This window comes from Cryptotermes secundus, unplaced genomic scaffold, assembly GCF_002891405.2.
Source record: "Cryptotermes secundus unplaced genomic scaffold, Csec_1.0 scaffold93, whole genome shotgun sequence".
NCBI lineage: Eukaryota > Metazoa > Arthropoda > Insecta > Blattodea > Kalotermitidae > Cryptotermes > Cryptotermes secundus.
The window spans coordinates 883611-903288 of NW_019736393.1; the positions used below are offsets into that span (position 1 = coordinate 883611).

The 19678-nt window shown below is 39.2% G+C and overlaps 1 protein-coding gene across 1 annotated transcript in view; it reads left to right on the forward strand.

Moving 5' to 3' along the window:
• LOC111869770 (cytosolic carboxypeptidase 2) overlaps nt 1–19345 on the forward strand; it is a 40188-nt gene extending 20843 nt beyond the window's left edge. The window contains exons 9-18 of the mRNA XM_023861526.2: nt 1453–1563; nt 3990–4159; nt 5370–5529; nt 5673–5900; nt 9448–9539; nt 14028–14187; nt 14614–14827; nt 15819–16014; nt 17215–17568; nt 18357–19345. Of these exons, the coding sequence (XP_023717294.1) occupies nt 1453–1563; nt 3990–4159; nt 5370–5529; nt 5673–5900; nt 9448–9539; nt 14028–14187; nt 14614–14827; nt 15819–16014; nt 17215–17568; nt 18357–18912 (2241 nt within the window). The 3' untranslated portion in view covers nt 18913–19345. The remainder of the gene's footprint in view (nt 1–1452; nt 1564–3989; nt 4160–5369; nt 5530–5672; nt 5901–9447; nt 9540–14027; nt 14188–14613; nt 14828–15818; nt 16015–17214; nt 17569–18356) is intronic.
• The last annotated feature ends 333 nt before the right edge of the window (nt 19346–19678 follow it).

Here is a 19678-nt window from a genome sequence, read left to right on the forward strand (position 1 = left end):
TCTCCATGTCATCCAGACTGGCTCTGGGGCCTACCCAACCTCCTATCAAATGGGTACCATAGAGTCTCCCCTGAGGTAAAGCAGCTGGGGCGTGAAGCTGACCACACCTCAAGCTAGTGCTAAGGTCAAGAAAATGTGCGTCTGTACATGAACTCCCCCATACGCCTTCATGGCACAGTGCTTAATTAGTGAGCACAGGGACAACTTGACCTTTACCTCAGATTTAAACCTGCCAGTCAATTCGTAGAACGGTATCACAGCATTGTGAGTTGTGCACTGAACATGGAGGATCTAATTTCAGACCTTTTTTTTTAATTCAGTAAGTAAGGAAGAAATCCTGATGTTTTTTAGCATACATTTTACTAACCAGTTGATTGAGCTTCGGGCCACCTTGTATATATATTCAGTATGACGTTAGTCTAGTACAAAATATTGGCTCTCAATATTCATGTGATGACCCATATTGGTATTGAAAAGGCTTTGAAGAGTTGGCTGCTCTCTATAGATCTGCAAGACACCTTTGTGGGCTCTTCGTTAGCCTTCAGTGGATACATTGACTTGCTTTACTGTTTGTAGTATAAGGTTCCTCATCCATCACTGCCACAACGTTCGCTTTCCTCTGCTTTCTTCTTCTACATATTCTTTCCTCCTCATCTTTTGTTATCTTCTCCATTATTCAGTCTCTTTCATCTATTTCCTAATCCTGTGTTATCATCATGACTCTGTGCTTGTTACATTAATTTCCAATCATTTCACCTATAAAAATGAAATATTGAACCAGATTGCATATGATTCATTTGGTTTGTTCGTCTCTGTGCTGCTATGAACAGGGCAAATCAATTGCCCCTGAGTCAGTCTTGGATATTATTTATCACCAAGATCAAAGATGTCTATGAATCATACCAGTGTTTTAAACAGGCTGTCTCTTTATAAGGTAGGCCGCACACCGGCATTCGTCAAGATATGATGTCTGTGACATGACGCAAAGAAAGGAGCACAATTGAAACGAATGAGATTATGAAAACTGCTGCACACTGGTCTCAGTCATGATGCTGATGTCAGCTTCATGCCGACCAATCACAAATGAAGCAAAACTGCGTCTTTTGTCTCATGTCTTGATGCTTGTCTTGACACAGGTGGTGTGTGGGCACCCTAAGTGTTATTCTTATAAACACGGTCATCTTGGCAGTGTTCTAGGCATTTCAGTCAGTGAACCCTTGCCAAGCAATGTTGAGTTCAAATGCCATTTTGTAGTATTTGGGCAAGACAGCTGTTTTTCATGAAGTAACTGCTTGGTGTTCATTGTCAGATTTTTTAATCATCTGTCGCTATGCCATTTTCTTTTCTCTCATGAAGACAGACGCTAGAACTTCTTCTGGAATAAGCAATTGTTTATTTGTAAACCTGTATATTGCAGCTGGCATGATTTTCTCTTTATTATTGATTACACAGAAGAAGAAGGCAATAGTTGTCACAGCCCGTGTCCACCCTGGTGAGACTCCTGCTTCATGGATGATGAAAGGTTTCATGGATTTCCTTACAGGAGATAGCTTACAGGCAAGAGTGAGTGAACTCATATTTTTATTAATCATTTTACACTATTTAAATTTATTGTATTCTAACACTATCAGACCTGTTAATCGAGAAGCTCTTTGTACTGCATTAGGCATGAGACTGAATGGGTTTGTCTAGAGGCAGTGCTGTAGACTTGCATTTGGGAGGTGCTCAGTTCAAAAGCTCCGACACGAACTGTTCTGAGTTTTTTTAGGTTTCTTGCAGTCCGTCTGGGCAAATGCCAAGATACTGCCTCAGTTATGTCATAACTGCTTCCTTCCTTAAATCCTTGATAGTTCAGTATTCAACAGTCATCCTACCTATTTGATGCTATGCAATCTAAGAGACTAACAGATTTGTAAAATAACTCAATAAAATTAGTCATGATAACATTTTGTAATATAGATGTGTGAATTTGTATGAACATAGGTTTTCTCATGCAGCTTCGAACTGATCATTGAATTTGTCATTTATTTTCAACACACAACCTCTGAAAATCTATTCCTACCAAGCAATATGAATCAGGTGAGTCATATATTGTGTGGGTTTGTCCATACTCCAATAGACGACCACTTTGGAAAGTTTGTGGGCCCTGAAAAGGGCCGTTTGTTCCTTGCTAGTAGGCCTGTCTGGCCGGTGATGTAGGGCTGTGTGCGCCAGTAGAAATAGATGTTGGCTACGGTGTGTTGGCTAATGTTGTGGCTGCAGTGCGGCAGCTGTTGGAAGTTGCCTGGTCGCAGTGCGGCAGTTGCCGGAAGTTGCCTGGTTGCAGAGCGTGGTTGCTGGAAGACGTCTGGTCACGGAGCGTGGTCGCTGGAGTGCGCCAGTTGCTCAGTGAGTCGGGCATGACCTCCGGAGAGCCGAGGCAGCCATCCCTGATGCAGTGAAGTGCCGATGACTCCGAAGACCAATCGCTCTGGACTAGGTGTGATGGCTGACTGGCTGATGTGGTCACTGACAATTGCAAGCTTTGGGCTCCGCCTTTTATACAATTCTTGATGGAGGAACGAAATTTGCAGTTGCAATTGTGAGCGCTGATTGGCTAGTGCGTGTAATGATTATGAGTGAGCTGGGCATCTAGTGCTGTATAAATATTAGTGGTGGCAGCAATGTGATTGGTTAGCTCGCATGATGGTGAAAAGTGAGCTGGAAAGTGGGTGCTGTATAAATATGAGAGCTGAGAGCAATGTGCTATTGACTTAGGAGTGAGTGTTGTCCGTTGATCGGCGAAACAGCATATAGTATGTGGAATGTTCCCACAATTGCATTTGAGCTTTAACATCTTTTTTAAGAATCATGTGTAACTAACTACATGGAGCAGAACCCTTCTTGAGATGCTAATAATCGCTCAACTAGTCATGACTGAAGTCACAAAATTCAAACTGCACTTTCCACTCCAATCCTATCTTCCTTGGCATAAGTCTAGCCTCAGAAGTTCACACAGCATCCATGACAGGGCATTAGAAACTGTAAGGGTGGGTGATTTCTGCTAGCATGACATTGATGAAAATCTGTCATATGATTTAAAGATATTGAAGAGTCGAGGATCGAGGATGGACAGAGATGCATGCTCACAGCCATGGTGATATACCATAATCCTGATTTTCATTCAAAAGTGGGGGGGGGAACAAGTCAAAGGTAAATTTTCATAAAAATAATGATTGGACCTTATTGATATGTGGAACTTGGACAGTTAGGCTGATATTGTGACAGGCTATAATCTGGACACCCAAGGAATTTGAGTTTGATTTCTGGCATGGGCAAAAGATATCTTCTCCAGTGTGAAGTTGGCCACTTATGCCTATCAAGTGCCGAAGTGAATAATGTGTTGAACTATATGTTGACTCGCCTGTACATCTTTATGGTATGGTGTTTAATTAAGCATAGAGTGCTGTACCTTTTACTTTTTTCACCATATGGATGTGTATGTATGCTATTCATGTGCAAGAAAGGACTTTTATTTTGAGAAGAGAATTTTAAAATATTTATAGAGAACCGAGACGAGAACAAGAATTTTATCTACCAGATAAATTTTTTCACTGCAATTACAATTTATAACTAGCTGCATTTCACTGTCCACAGAAGTATACTGCTTGTCTCTTTCAGTATCAGACACCACATGCAGAAATAAGAAAGGAAGAAAGAGAGATTTTGTTGACAAGCTGACATTGTGAACCATTTTTATTGAGTAATTTGCCTATGGCTGCAGAAAGCAGAAGCAGTTACCAGAAAATTTTTGAAGTTAAAGAGTGAGAAAATGTCATTCAAATCAAAATTGATTTTTTTCTCTCCGTTCAGTCTCAGATATTCAAGACTCACAGATGGCAGATAAATACTAAATCACCAAACTCCAAAGTACAGTATACTTAGTGTCAGTCAGTAGCTATGAAACTTCTCTCCAACCTGTTCTCTAGATCATGTTCCATTGCTGTTAGGAGCTGCGGGACAAGTTCATCTTCAAGCTGGTGCCAATGTTGAACCCTGACGGAGTGATAGTTGGCAATAACCGCTGTTCTCTGACAGGACGTGATTTGAACAGACAATACCGCACTGTCATCAGGGAAACTTACCCGCCTGTGTGGCACACAAAGCTGATGATCCGCAGGTAAATTCAGTAAGAAATTAATTAAGCACTCAGTCATAAAAGTATATATGTATATGGCTCTTTGGATGTATAGCCCCCTATTACACACCTCAGAGGGTGATGATAGATGAGTATAGGGCAATGAAGGGATGATGATGATGAGGGAAACCCAAAGAGAACACTGCTTCAGTGTCACTTTATGCACAACAGATTCTGTATGGAGTCATCTAGGACTGAACCTGAACCTTTGTACTGAGAAGACAACACCTCACTGTCCGAACTATGGTATAGTCATACCAACCCTAAATCCTGTGCAGCTGGATTCACTGACTTGACCAATGAGGACTTGGGGATGGGCCATCCTTATTGGTGACCCTGGGGAAAAGGGTGGCCCAGTAATTTGACATCCAGGAACTGAGCTGTTTGTTGATTCACAGTTCTTATTTGTGCCGTTACACCAAATCTAATGGAAATTACTACTTGGAGGCCACATCTTTTGGGTGTTACAAAATCCTGATATACGGACTTCAAACTGTAGGCGTTAAAATTATGCTGTAGTTAGTGGTGCTGTTATAAAATTTTTGATCGTAGATGTTCATACCCCATCAGGGGTCCTTTTCCACTACACTACTTAGAGAAATGCTGTTTAAGACATGGAGATTTTCTGTGTACACAATCAGTACAGGGTCTTCCTACAGCAGTAATCTGTGTGATCGAGAATTTATTCATTGTTTATTGTGGTTGTATTTGCAAATCAGTGTCACTGGAACTCAAAAGCAAGTTCAGTTCAGTTCAGCTGGCCTCTTCACGGTAACATCTCTGTGGTCAATTTTTATATTTTTCATATGGGACTCTTGGGATATTTCTTCTGACATTTTTTCACTGTATAATTTTTGCAGTCCTTGTTTTCCCTTGCATGTTTATGCCTCAGCCTTCTTGGTTTAATTGCTGTAAAGAAACTGTAGAATGAGAACAGAAGTTTATGGTAGATGCACATTTTTCCCATCTTCTTTGTTAGCTTACATGTCTTCAGTCCATTTATTCTCCTTATCACCTTATTCTCAGACTCCCCAAGTAAACCTCATCAGAGAAATCAAATTTCACACTGGTGTGAAATGAAAGGGTAAAACTGGTGTCATACACAGTAAAGAGATGTTGAAAGTAATGCTTAGATTCATGTTCCTCCCAAAGCATTGCTTCGACTGTCAGCTGCATGTTTATTTCATCACAGGTTAATGGAAGAATGTGGAATTGAGATGTACTGTGACCTGCATGCCCATTCACGCAAACACAATATCTTTATTTATGGGTGTGAAACTCGGCGATCTCTAGATCGCCGCCTTCAAGAACAGGTGTTCCCGCTGATGTTGCACAAGAATGCTGCTGACAAGGTATTGCATTGTTTTATGTCAAGGATAATTGTTTCACAATGTGTCCATATTTTGACTTAAAAGCAATCTCTTTCGATTAAGTATGATGTTCCTTTAGGAACATGGTCATTATTGGTCTAATAGTTTTTATTTATTTATTTTAGTTCTCATTTGAGAACTGTAAATTTAGAATACAACGCTGTAAAGAAGGTACAGGTCGAGTGGTTGTGTGGATGATGGGTGTTGCAAACAGTTACACAATGGAAGCATCATTTGGAGGGTCAGATGTTGGAGGACGTGCTGGCACACACTTTACTATACAGGACTATGAGCAGATGGGACGCCATTTCTGTGAGACACTCCTTGATTTCTGTGATGAAGATCCAAGCAAGGTGAGAAGATCTGTTTGACAAAAAGCTTGTTTATTTGTGTCCATAGTTACAATGTTGAACATAGCTCAATATAAAAAATTTAATTTGGAGGGCAAGGTTGGAAAACCTGTAAATTGAAACTGTGTTTTAATACATATGATCCCATACATTTGTGAAAAGTGTAGGGAAATGTTTTTTTTTTTGGAGTGGAAGAGCATTTGAAGTCATATGACTGAATGTCAAAGAAAAATTATGGAAAACTTCATGAGAGATAAACTGGAATTATGATTCAAGATTAAATGATGGCGTAGTTTCAGAGACGTCCGGTGGATAGAGACCTTGCTTCATACATTTACAGATCTGTGAAGAGAAGCAGTATGAAGGGTACGAACCAAATTGGTTCTAGATTTTAACAAAGTTTTCTAAACCATACTTGTGAAGAGACTAACCATAATAATTCATAAATATTTTAATAAATTCATTCACATTGCTGTAATTGTTAAGGGATAATATTTTATATTCATGACATTGCAATAGTGGTGTCTGTATTTATTGATAATGACCAATCACACTGTAATACTCGTAGTAGTTTCCGCATGTATTGATATGTCCTGAAGATGGTCGCGCTGACCGAAACATGTAAAAGATGAATGATTAAAAGAAAAAATATCTATCAATCACACTGGACAGTGTTAATAACCTTTCATAATATTGCTAGTGTGACAGACCAGGATGAACCTAGTCAAGAATAAAATTGTATTCTTTTAAGAGAATAATTTTAGGGCTGATTTATCCTTCTGCATTTGAACAAGCAGATAGATTTCAGTTAAAAGAGATAAGGATAATTGCAGTATCTTGAATTTTAAGAATGTGCTTTAATTTCTGTAATTTATCTGCTGAATTCATCTGTGGAAAGATTAATAAGACTATAATCCAACAATATTCCCTCCTTTTTCTTAATTTAACTTCTACATTAATTTGTCGCATCATAACCAAATGGACAATGCTGTTCATTACTACTATTCATAATCATTTTTTAGAAAATGTATAAGATATAGTCAGTGTTAAAAAATGCTTTTATTTTAGGACTTGTCAGTATTCAATTGTTCAGTTTCATTGATAAATTATGTAAGGACTCTCAGTATTAAATACCATGGAAGTTCATTTTGTCAGAGCATAAGCATACAGTTGGTACTTCCATCTTAAACTAGAAATATGTTGTTATCCTTATATTAGTTAGTGTGAAAGGAAATTCACTGAACTCTGTTTTATTTGTTGGTGAGAATGTAATTATTTTACAAATCTACTCTCTCTTTATCTCTGCTTCCCTACTGGATCCATTTTGTTGGTAAGAGACTCGTTTTCACCCACTTAACATTTATCAGAAAAGTGTTGTGTTCTGAAGCAAGTTTTGGTACATATATTTAGAAACATGTTTAGGGTTTGGGATGTCTAGTTACTTCAATAAAATAGGCATATCATGACTGACAGACAGTAAAACTGTGCTGCTCAAATATGCCTGGCAAGGAATTTCTCTCTCAGCATAAGGATGTAAAACAATTTACCATTTAATTTTGGTACATATGAGGTGTGTTCAGAAAGTTCCCGAAATTTGTCTGTAATTAATATATTTCTTAACTTAGAACCTATTGAATATTATCCCCTTCAAAATAGTCCCCTTGTGCAGTAATGCACCTCTTCAACTATCTTTTGCACTTTTGGAAGCACTGTTCAAAAGATGTTTCTGGTATCTCCTTTTAAGTCATTCATCGCATTATTTATGAAGTCTTCTGCTGTCTGAAATCTTCTGTTAAAGGGAATTTTGAGTATCTGGAATGAAAAAAAATTTGGAGGGGATAGGTCAGGTGAAATGGGGTGTTGTGGAAGAGTAGGAATTGAATGTTTTGCCAAGAATTGTCTAATTGACAGTGCTGTGTGAGTAGGCGCATTATTGTGATGGAGTATCCAGCTTCCCACATTTCAGCTCGCTTTCTTCGTACCGCATCCTGCAGACATCTCAGAACATCCAGACAAAAATCTTGATGAACTATCTGACCTTCAGGGGTGTATTCATAATGCATAATGCTTGATGATAGAAAAACAAGCAGCATTGCTTTCACTTGCAAGCACACCTGTCATTCTTTCTTGGGGCGAGGCGGAGCAGGACTCTTCTAGTGTTGTCTGGTTTCAACATCATAACCATAAACCCACATCTCACCACCAGTAATGACATTTTTCAAAAGATCTCCATCATTTGCTCTTTGGAGGAGATTTTCACAGATGTAAAATCACTGCGGTTTCTGATCAGTCAAGATTTTTGGCACAAATTTTTCTGAGACCTGATACATTCCTAAATCTTCTGTTAAAACTGTGTGGCATGAACCAGTGGATATTCCAGTCATTGCTTTCTATGATTAACATTTTTCACCTGGGTAGTCGGATGTTCGGATCTTGAAGTTGAATGTTGACCAGACTAATCATCATCATCCATTAATGTTCTTCCATTTTTAAAACGTTTGAACTGTTTGTAGGTTGTTGTTTGACTCAAGGCATCATCACCATGAGCTTCATGCAACATGTTATGTGTTTCTGTAGCTGTTTTCCCCTACTTTGAAACAGAATTTAACACAAATTCTTTGCTCCTTTATCTACTACATACTGAATGCTAAGAGACAACACATTTGATCACAAAACTAGTTAAAAAGACAAAATGGAACATCAGATCCACTTGGAACAAAATGGCTTACATAACTAATGGTTAGGTTACAAGATCACTGAAACAACAACTGACATGACCAATGCACTGCTGCTGCACACCCTCATTTCAAGAATTTTTTGAAGAGACCTTATCAAAGTATATCAAGTGCCTTCTTTGCCAGATATATTATGAGTCTCAACTGTCTTGACCTGTATTTGGTGTTCTTCCCCACGTTAGTCCTTTGACTGCCAAGCCCTGCCATGCTTGCCCCATCAAGAGTGCTTTTGTGTAATTGTAGTTGCACAGAAAAACCTAGAGGACTTCTCACATTACATTCAAACAGCCACAGGTATTGATGGTGTGAAAGCCAGTTCTGTTCTCAAACATTGGTATATCACACTGGGTGCCATCTCTTGACAGAAATGTTGTACTAAGTGATTAATATGAAGCTCAACTCTTCAGATGTGGCAGTTTTAATGTAAGAATTAGTTTATGATGTGCATAGGGTTAATAGTGAGGAGTTGATTTACACATATTTTTTAGACATATTTTTTTCTGTTCTCAAACATTGGTATATCACACTGGGTGCCATCTCTTGACAGAAATGTTGTACTAAGTGATTAATATGAAGCTCAACTCTTCAGATGTGGCAGTTTTAATGTAAGAATTAGTTTATGATGTGCATAGGGTTAATAGTGAGGAGTTGATTTACACATATTTTTTAGACACCAGTAATCAAAGTGTTAGTTATCCTACCATAGTAAATATATGTAGAAGTTTAATGTGACAGATTTCAAATCTAATTAAAATTTAATTGTATACAAATTTAGTTCTATGTAATGTGCAGGCCATACATTCATGCATCTGTAGGAGAGACTTCGTTGTAAGATTATTAACAGACTGGTTCAAGAAGGGTCCAGTGCTGATGAACCGACAAATATCAACCTCTCAGACTATTCCAGGTAAATTGTATTGCTATAACAGTGAATTTAACATTTGTAACTGATTCTCAATATCAAACAGAACAGCATTTGTTAAAATTGGTTTCCTGTAGAAAATTCTTTACTCAGGCAGACCATAAAACTTCACTGCATGAACACACTCAACAAGGAACTACTGCGTTGGTATCTGTGGCATGAATATTTGCATTTTTCATATTAGTATACAGGCATACTAGTCAAAGGTGAACACTTAAATTTGAAATAATGCACCAGATTACAAAATAAGTTACTATAATGAATTGTTGGCCATTGGGATAAAACCCAGGACCTTTTGCATACTAGGTTAATATACTAAACCCTTAGACACCCAGGATCATCCTGTTCTGTCTTCCATCCCAATTCTACCTACCTACCACTCGGTGCTACAGCCCTGGGTGAGCCTTGGCCTCCTCTACAACCAATCTCCACAACCAATGCGTGCTGCCATAGGAATGGATCCACAAACACAGAATAAACACAGACAGACATGCCTTGAGTGGAATTCGAACCCATCCCAGTCTTTGAGCAGGCAAAACATTTATTGGCTTAGACTGCGCAGCCACTGTGATCAGCATGTAACTAATTGCCTAAGGCCTCTTACACATGACGCCACCATGGTCGCGCCACCACGAATTTTGGTGGCACTTTTCCGGGCAGCAAGGATATTTTTTCTTGCCACCAGTCAAGGATCAGTCTCAAAATGGAGTTGGAAGAGGCAGGCGCTTTAATCTTTTTGTTCTCCTGTTTGCGTAAACGCCGTAAAAACGGAGATTTAGGGTACACCCAATCTTAAAAGACTGATCAACGGAAGGTATTTTGTACACATTGTACAGTGACCTTCGACAGAATCCCGACAAATTTTTCATTCTTGTGCGCATGAGCATTGCATCTTTTGATGAGCTGCTACAGTGTATGAAAGAAAAACTGACTGGTGTGGACACCACTATGAGGGACAGCATACTCATTTTAGCACTGAGTTTGAAGGCACAACATACTTCACAGAACACAATGCAGAAACGTCTGGCCGCACTCACAGTCGCGTCTCGTGTGAAGACCTTCATATAATACAATGGACTGAGGTGGTGGCGCTGCCAACCTGGTGGCTCGAGAAATTGCGTCCTTCTGCCACCAGCCATATGGCAGCGCTTCCAGAGGTGCCACAGCCACCACATGTGAAAGGTTTCATTTAAAGTTATTCGCTGATACAGCTGCACCACCCTGGTGGCGCAACCATGGTGGCGTCATGTGTAAGAGGCTTAATGTATTTGATACCATAAACACAGGAGTATGTAGAAAATCCAGAGTTACCACTTCCAGAATATTACAGCCTATTATTGTGTTTTATGAACTCAGTGTGCTAATGCTATATGGTAATATACCACTGGAAGGCTTGCTTCGCTTGTTTAGTATGAGAGTGAAGCTTTTCCTCCAGTGAAAAGAAAATGTGACCTGGATACAGATGTCAGTTCCCAATAGATGAGGAGGTTGGCATTCATCAGGTTTACATACATTGCATATTAAACTTGCCAGCAGAGATCTGGTTCCAATTTTATAAATCTTAGCAGAGTATTGAAGAACTGTGAATATGAACTCCATAATGTAGTTTGCTGTGAATAGATGACTCACAGAGGATGTGTTTACATCCTTTCCATATTCCAGAGACAAAATAGCATGTCTTAGTGGCTGGATACCATTATATTACATATCAGAAATGTGGCATTCTCTTCCCATAATCAGCTTGTATATGCCATGTTTATGTGATTTAAGCAGGCAGATTTAGGATAATATGACATTTGAGCAGCCTATTGCATTAGTTTGTCATTTGATATGTATGTGTCATACAGTCTTGTAAATAGAACACTTCGTAGGTTACTGGTTAAACATTACTTAATATATGTTTCTGGTTATTAGTGTGTGTTTTAACTAGCACCAGCTTGATTTTAAGAACTAAGAAACTTAAATTTGTAGAGTTTATATTTCATACACAATGAAGTGATATAGTGTAGTTTAGCAGTTTTATGATTGTGTATGCCTGATAATGGCCTCATATGGACGAAACACATAAAATATATATGAAATATAGATTAAGTAGAATTTAACCAATAATGTACAAAGTTTTACATTTACAAAACTATTGCATGTACAGAGTGATTCAGAAATATGGACACAATTTCAATTGACTATATTTCCTGAACTGTATGTTGCATTTGAATTCTGTAAAGTACATTTGAAAGAGGATGTTACAAAGTTTCTAGTACTACTGCTAGTGCCCTCCATCACTGCGTCCCGGGCTGATCGCGTGTATCGGAGGAGAACGTGGAGTGCATTCGAGTGAACTTTGAGCGCAGCCCAATGAAGTCAACCCGTAGTGCTAGTAGAGAACTTGGACTATCGCAAACAACTGTGTGGCGTGTACCACCTCTTCCCACAAATTTGAATGACCTAAGAAACTGTATCACAGCTGCGGTGAACTCAGTGACGCAAGATATTTGTCATCGAGTGTAGGATGAATTCAGNTATTTCTTTTTTAATGAAAACTACAACAGATACAGAAAGCATAATAACACAGTTAAATAGAGCAAGATTGCAGCTACTTACAGTCATTTTTCCACATAATCACCACCATTCGTTATACACTTTTGCCAGTGATGAACAAGAGCCTGTATGCCATGCCCGTAAAAGTCTGCGCCAGCAGAGGCTAGCCACTTTCTTACAGCTGCAATGACAGCATCATTGTCTGGAAAATGTTGCCCACATAGTCCGTCTTTCATAGGCCCAAAGAGATGGAAGTCTGAAGGTGCTAAATCGGGGCTATAAGGTGGATATGGTAGGACAGTCCAGCCAAACTTTGCAATGTGTGGGGTGGTCACCAAACTGGTATGGGGTCTAGCATTGTCGTGTTGCAAGCGAAAGGTTGTCTGCTTCTCTGGCCTGACTAGGGAAATGCGGGCTTTCAGCTTAGTCAGTGTCATCTTGTAGCGTTCACAATTGACACTCTCACCAGGCTCCAGGAAATCCAACAAAATCACACCCCACCTATCCCAAAAGACCATGCACATCACTTTCCCTGCCGATGGCTGGGTCTTGAACTTTTTTCTTGGGGAATCCGGATGTCGCCATTCCATGGACTGTGTTTTGGATTCCAGCTCATAGTGGTGACACCAAGTCTCATCTTCGGTGACGATGCTGTCCAGAAACTTGTCACCTTCAGCCTCAAACTGGTGCAACAGGTCCTGACAGACTTCCATTCGATGAGTTTTGTGGTCCTGTGTAAGCATCTGCGGGACCCACCTGGAACAAACTTTGCCATAATCCAGCTTCCCCAACATCATTTCCAATGCATTACAGCCGATATTAAGCCGTGCACACAGTTCCCTGGTTGTTATCTGCTGATCTGTACGGATGAGCTGATCGAGGTGCTGTTCATTGTGAGGAGTGGCAGCTGAGCAGGGATGCCCAGGGCGTGGCTTGTTGTGCACTTCACTTTCGCCACTGTTGAAACGCACTACCCACTGCCTCACTGTGCTGACATTCACTGTATCGTCTCCATACACCTTTAGCAAGCGTCGATGGATGTCAATGGGTGCAGTTTGTTTGGCAGTGAGAAATTCAATAACACATCTCTGTTTCTTACGCACTTCTATGTCAGACGCTATTTTGATAGACTGCTCTGCTGTCGCTATCTGTCGCATGACAACCAAACTAACAGTACATTGGTGGGAAGGTTCAACCTTTACTACACCACCAACATCCAGTTCAGACATTACATATTAACACAAAAAAATAGGAGGCATTATGTATGGAACGCCCTTCGTACAAGTAGTAGAATAATGTAGAATGTGTATTTTAAAATATCTACAAATAGCAGTCATTTTGCTCAAAAATCGCAGTTACTGAAGGAGGTGAATCACTTTCAGCTCTCCTTGAAAAAAAAAACAAATAAGATCAGCTGCAGATCTACAGACAGATCTTTGCGTTTGATTTCAGGTTCTCACAAGGGTGACTATGAACAGTACAGTCTTCCGGGTTGTGACACTCTATAGTCTGGTTGAAGTTCACTGACATTTCTGAGAAATTCACTGCCTCCATTCAGGGCCAAAGGATAAACTAAAAATCAAGCAGACTGCAGCATCACATCCCAGCAGAAATTTCTATTCAGATTTATATTTGACTGTGGTTTGAAGTTTTGGTGCTATTGTAATGTATATTCCTTATATGCACTGCACCTGATAACAGGCTATATAAACCAGAAGTTTAAGAATATTAATACCAAGTCCACAATTACAGTGAGGTCACATCCTCGTGATCAGTTTCACTGTGATTAAGTTTAATATTGTCCTTTAATTCCCTTACAGTTGTCTGTAAGACACATTAACGCTTCCTTTCATCTGATAGCACCTTGGAATTCCAGTACACTAAGATACATTACTTCACCAGATTAGCTGAAAAATGACACCTGTGTTTTGGCAGTGATGTGGGTGACACAAGCAGTTCATCTGAAGAGGAAGGGGCTGGCATGGGGAGTGTACCAGGAACAGAAGAATGCTGTTTACCATTGCATGTACCACCTTCTTCCCCTATTTCGCCTAGAAGAGAGCATCAGAAAACTGGCATACCACCAGGGAACATGGTAGTGTACACAGTTTCTTTATTTCAGCTTCAGTTTTTAATGTTCTAAAATTAGTTGGAATCAGTTTTTTTTATCCATGAATTTGTACATATTTATGATTATGTCCCCTGTAAATGTCACATACATTAAATCCTGGACATTATAAACCAGATTGTCAAAACATCATTATCACAGGACATATGTAAATTAGATTTTGTATAACTCATATTATCCCAAGGCAGCAAAGAATAGACCGTGTGATGTAACACTAACAGAAGAATGTGTTTCCATGAGATTAAAGGTTAAACCCTTTACAACCATAAAAGAAATAACAGCAGAACTAAATTAAAATTTCATGAATATGAAATGTCTTTAATAAATAAGGGAATGAATTTCTAGCACAATTGTAGTGTGTGAGTTTCAGTTGTATTTTGATCACACTATTAGCCAGAACGTGCATCAGTTGCTCCAGCAGCTCTGGATTGGAGTCCCTCACCTCAGCGAACTCGACCCACTCTTATGGTACATAGAGCTACTATTGACTTGGGAACAGATCCTGGCAGTGACCTTGATGATCTGGCTACAGATTCTGGAGATGGCAGTTCATCGTGGCGTCATCGTAGTAGAAGTCGTACAAAAGCTGATGTTTCTCCTGGAAGGGGTAAGTGGATTGACAATTTAAGAAAGGTCTGGTTCCCAAAATAATAACTTCTGTGATACTAAATTGTTTTTGAGTTTACTGAGAATCCTAAAATGAATGATTATCCAATTTGCAATTGTCTTTGCTCCAATATTATTGCAGGCCACATGGCTTGATGCATTTACACAGGTTGAGTTGTCTGTTGTCATGACTTGAGATCCACATATCTGTCAGTAAATGCAGGGGATGTAAATTTATGTAGAAAATACAGTTATAGCCTCTTCCTGAACTCTGAAGTGGAAGAATCAGTGATGAATTATTCTGCTACTCCCTGTTCTAGATCAGTAGCAACAGTATGCTCGACAGAGGGTTCCTGTAGCTTAGTGTGGGCCCTGAGACATTGTTGAGGTGTAGTATTCTCTTACTGACTGACTTACTTGATTATGTAGTTAACTTGTTAGCTGTGTGGTCCTTTAAGAACCTTGACTTCCTTTATAACACATAACCTTTCCTCCTATTTACTTTCCTTTTCCATTGTTTCTTCACTTTCCGCTTCTAAATCTTTCTTTCTTTAGTCCATAAGTTATCCCCCTGATATCCATCATTAGGTTTCTTAACATATATTCTTTTTTCAAGATAATATTGTTAGCTTCACACCTAACCACCATCCTGGAGGACCAGTGAGTAACTGTTGGTATCATCTTAGCCTTGTCCTTCACCCTCTCTACCAGAAGCTTACTTCCCCACTAGCATAGCTCTCCACATCAGTGCACACAAACCTCTCCACCATGTTAAGGCAGTAGCAGGTGGTGCTCTTTACGTTTCTTAAATCTAAAGTTCAGTAGAGGTAAATGTTTTAATTTGTGCACAAAACATTTTCGTTGAGATGTCAATGGGAATAGAAACCAGGACCATCTGATACTACCAGATTCCAACATCAAAATATAAAGCACTGTATGTCTTCAAGTAGCACAGGTGATTGTAGATAAAGCTTCTTAATGTTTTCTTACAGTGTCAACAGATAAGTGCATTGTTTGTGGTGATATGCCTCCGGAACTGATTGTGACCTCGGCACAAGTTCAAGTAATGAATATGGATGCGAGTGAGGATATGCCAGAGAAGCAAGCTGAAGTTGCTGTCACCAGGGAGCCTCAGTATCAACAGACAGAGAACATTCGACGACATAAATCAACCCAAATGTCTTTTGGGTATGTTCATCATGTAATTGTGCATTATGTCTTGGTTCCTCAAACTGTGGGTCATCGTGACTACCCAGGGGATCTTGACGCTCTATGTGGGGACACCAAGTTCTCAAGAACTGTGCAATTCATGCATAGTTTGGCAAGTCAGTGAGCTTTAATATTGCTGCTTTCAGAAAACATATCTGCTACTGGTGAAAGATTTTGCAAATTTTTTTGTGACTACTGAAATATTTTATAGCTTACTGTAGGTGAAGAGAGGCTATAAAACTATTTTGGCTCCTGCTGTCACCATATATATTAGAGTGTTGCGGTATTATGGAATTTGAGGAATCCTGCCTTTTGGAACTGTATACAAATACAAGAAGTTCTGGGAAGAACTAATCACCTACTTTCCTTTCACTAGGTAAAATAGTAAAGTTGTCCCTGTGATTTACTGCCATGAGACGGTGGTTGGCCTAGTAAGTGTTTTCTAAATTTATGTACTTCTATACCTAGGTATACCTACCTGGTAACCCCCACATTTGTGGGTCTGCCATGTTCAGTCTTACCGTGCATGTGTACTCAACTTAAAAGTTGCTGCTGGAATTATGTAAATGTGGGAAATCCAGAAAAAGACATCTTACTGTGGTGCAGAATTTTTACTAGTGTAAAAGAAAATTTTTTGTGCTCGCTAGGCATGTGTGAGAGTGACTATTTCAGTTTCAGACAAGTTCAAGATGACAATTTGAAAAATTTTTGAGAATCAAGGCAAGAAATATAATTTTCTCTTCTAGGCCAGTGTTTAAGCGTAATCACGGTGTGCAACATTAACCACTTCTTTACGATACACTGAATGTACTACTTTTCACTTTTGGAATCAGAACCTTATACAATTAAAACTTTTCATAGACCGTTGTATTTAAAGAAGGTTAATTCTAGGGCCATGTTCTTTTTCACCATGACCAGATCTTGATTAGTGCTGAAATCATCCACCATTACAGTTCTGATGAATCAGGTAACATGTGGGCTACTGTACAAGGCTGAAGCAGTTACTGTAAAAATCTTTCAGTTTGAGGCTCAAAATCAGCTTATGAATCAAAGGGATTTTTTCTTTTGATCTTGAAAAGTCTAGACTTCCGCATGTCTGTTCTTCAGTAAAGTTCGTTGGGGGCCATGTGTCTTATTATGCATTATTATAACTTAAATAAATGGGATTTAATTCCACAGTATGAACCAAACACGTAAGCTGACCAGTACACGACCAGTGACTGAGGTAACTCAAACTAAGCAAAGATCGCTCCTGCAAACAAAACTGTGGACAGGCATTCCTTGCACCTGCCATGAGCCAAATGCTCCAACACACTGGAGCGGCCGGGGAGCCGAGGGATCACTTCTGCAGGCCTGCTCACAGAAACTTTCCAATCTTCAAAAACAAAAATGTGACCCAGTGGATAGAAGCAGAAAACCTAACAAGAAACAAGGAGGAGCCCGCAGACTGCATAGAGCTTCAGTTTCAGAAACCTCTGCAGGGGAGGACACCAAGAAAAATGAAGTTATGGAAAGAGTTAGGAAAAGTGGCAGGTACACATCACATGTTATGTTATACACATATGTATATGCATCTGATATGTTGTGTAGCGTGCTTTGTATATTGGAGGGCCAAGGTTCAGATCTGGGCCATACGCTGCCTTTGTTGACTGAGGTTTTCTGTGCTTTTCTCGCTCTCTAGGCAAAAACTGCTTAAAATTAGCCACAAGTGCTTGACCCCTATGCTGTTCAATATGTCATATTACTTAGTAAGTTCTGTAGTGATAAAGCCTTGTTAAAAGAAAACCAAGGAACTTTTGTTAATGTAATTCTGCTTGCAACAATTTGTCCTTATAGTCTGCATTGAAATCAAATAATATGAAAGTAACAAGATTTGTTTTCCATATCAGGCAGTATAATTAGAGTCATTCTTATGAAACTAATTGTCACTCAGCTAGTCAAGAAATTCCCTACCCTTTGAAGGAGCCTCCAGTTAAAATCCCTTGATATTATCCTTTCATCTATACCTAGGTATCTCAAGTTGTTTTTCCCATCGAGGTTCGCATTTTATATACATTTCCTATCTGACTCATTCCAAACCCATCTGATCACCCTAATACTATTTGGCGAAAAATACAAATTATGAAGCTGCTCATTATGCAGCTTTTACCAACACTACTTTCCTCTTAGATCCAAATACTCTTGTCATTATCTGTTTCTTGGACAATGTCAGTCTGTTCTTTTCCCAGAGTGAAACCGAAGTTTTATACCCATCACCAGCATAAACCTGCTAATCTTAATTTCCATTAGTGCAAGTAATATATTTTGTGTTGCATTCTCAGGAAACATGACACTCAACATAATGGCATTAGACGAGCACCTAAAGACTCCAGTAATGACACATCTCCAGGGGAAGAAGTGGAGACTAATCTTGCTGAAATGAAGGAACTGTTGCAGCAGAAATGCAGACTTCAGAAATGGAAAACTGTAGCACATTCAGGTGGCTCAAAATGTGTCCGTGAAACAGTTAGTAAGTCTGAATCTTTGCATCACCAACGGAAAGCACATCAGCCAGAACCCTCTTCTCATTCTCGTCAGGACAAGGTTCGCAGGAAACCGAGTCTCAAGTGGAAATTCTGTCATGCAGTTGTGTCTATGGTGGCAGCCAGTGACACTGATACCAGGAAGACAGTTGGTAGTCCGATAGGCTCAGCTTCGGTATCAGATGTTGAAGACAGTAAGCCAGAAGTATCAGCAGAAAGAACAAGCAGTGCTAACAGCAAGAAGAAAAAGAAGCGCAAGTCAGCAGTTGGACAAAAGAAATCACGGCGCATCTCATCTGCCTCAGCTGTGCCATCAAATTCAGGTAAACAAACCAGTAGTAAAAAGCTGTTATGAGGCTAACAGTAATAATGCTCAGAAATAAGTTGTGTTCAGATGTCGTTTGGGAAGGGATTGATAAACTATTTATTGAAACATGTGGGTTATTGTAGACAAAAGCAGTAAACTGTAGTTTGATGAATTATATTTGTCAGTGCTGGTATTTCTTCTTTCAAGGAATAAATCTCCCTGATTGGCTGCATCCATAGGTAACTTAACCTTGAAAGTGGAAACTTTTTCTCACTGTATGTACTTAGCAGACAACACACTTTCTCATTACATAATCATGATTTTTTAAGGCCACAAGACCAGAACTTTTTTCTCTGCGTGTGACTAAAATGTTTCTTTACACATCAGAAAGTGTCGGAGATATAGTTGTAATTGAATTTTCCCACATCAAAAGGATGATTTTGCTTGCATTCATTCATTCTTTCTTTCGTGCCTCATAAAACACCAAAGTACAAAGAATGCTTCTGCATATCTTATCAACCATTTTGTAAATTCTATGCCCCCAAACCTTGTTATTTCATCAGAATATTTTATTGAAGAACTGAATACAGTAATGATTGTAATGCCTTTGCGAGTATAGAACATCCCTCCAGGCAATGGAGAATATCGGATATTTATTTGTAATTGAAGTGTCCACTCTAAGGGCCAGTTTTTGTTTACTAACATTCTCCTGAGTGTTGCAGAAATCTTGGAGCATTTTCTGCAAGCACTCATTCTTATTTCATTGTCCCATAATACATGCAAATGAGGCATATATTTAATTACTCCTCAAGAA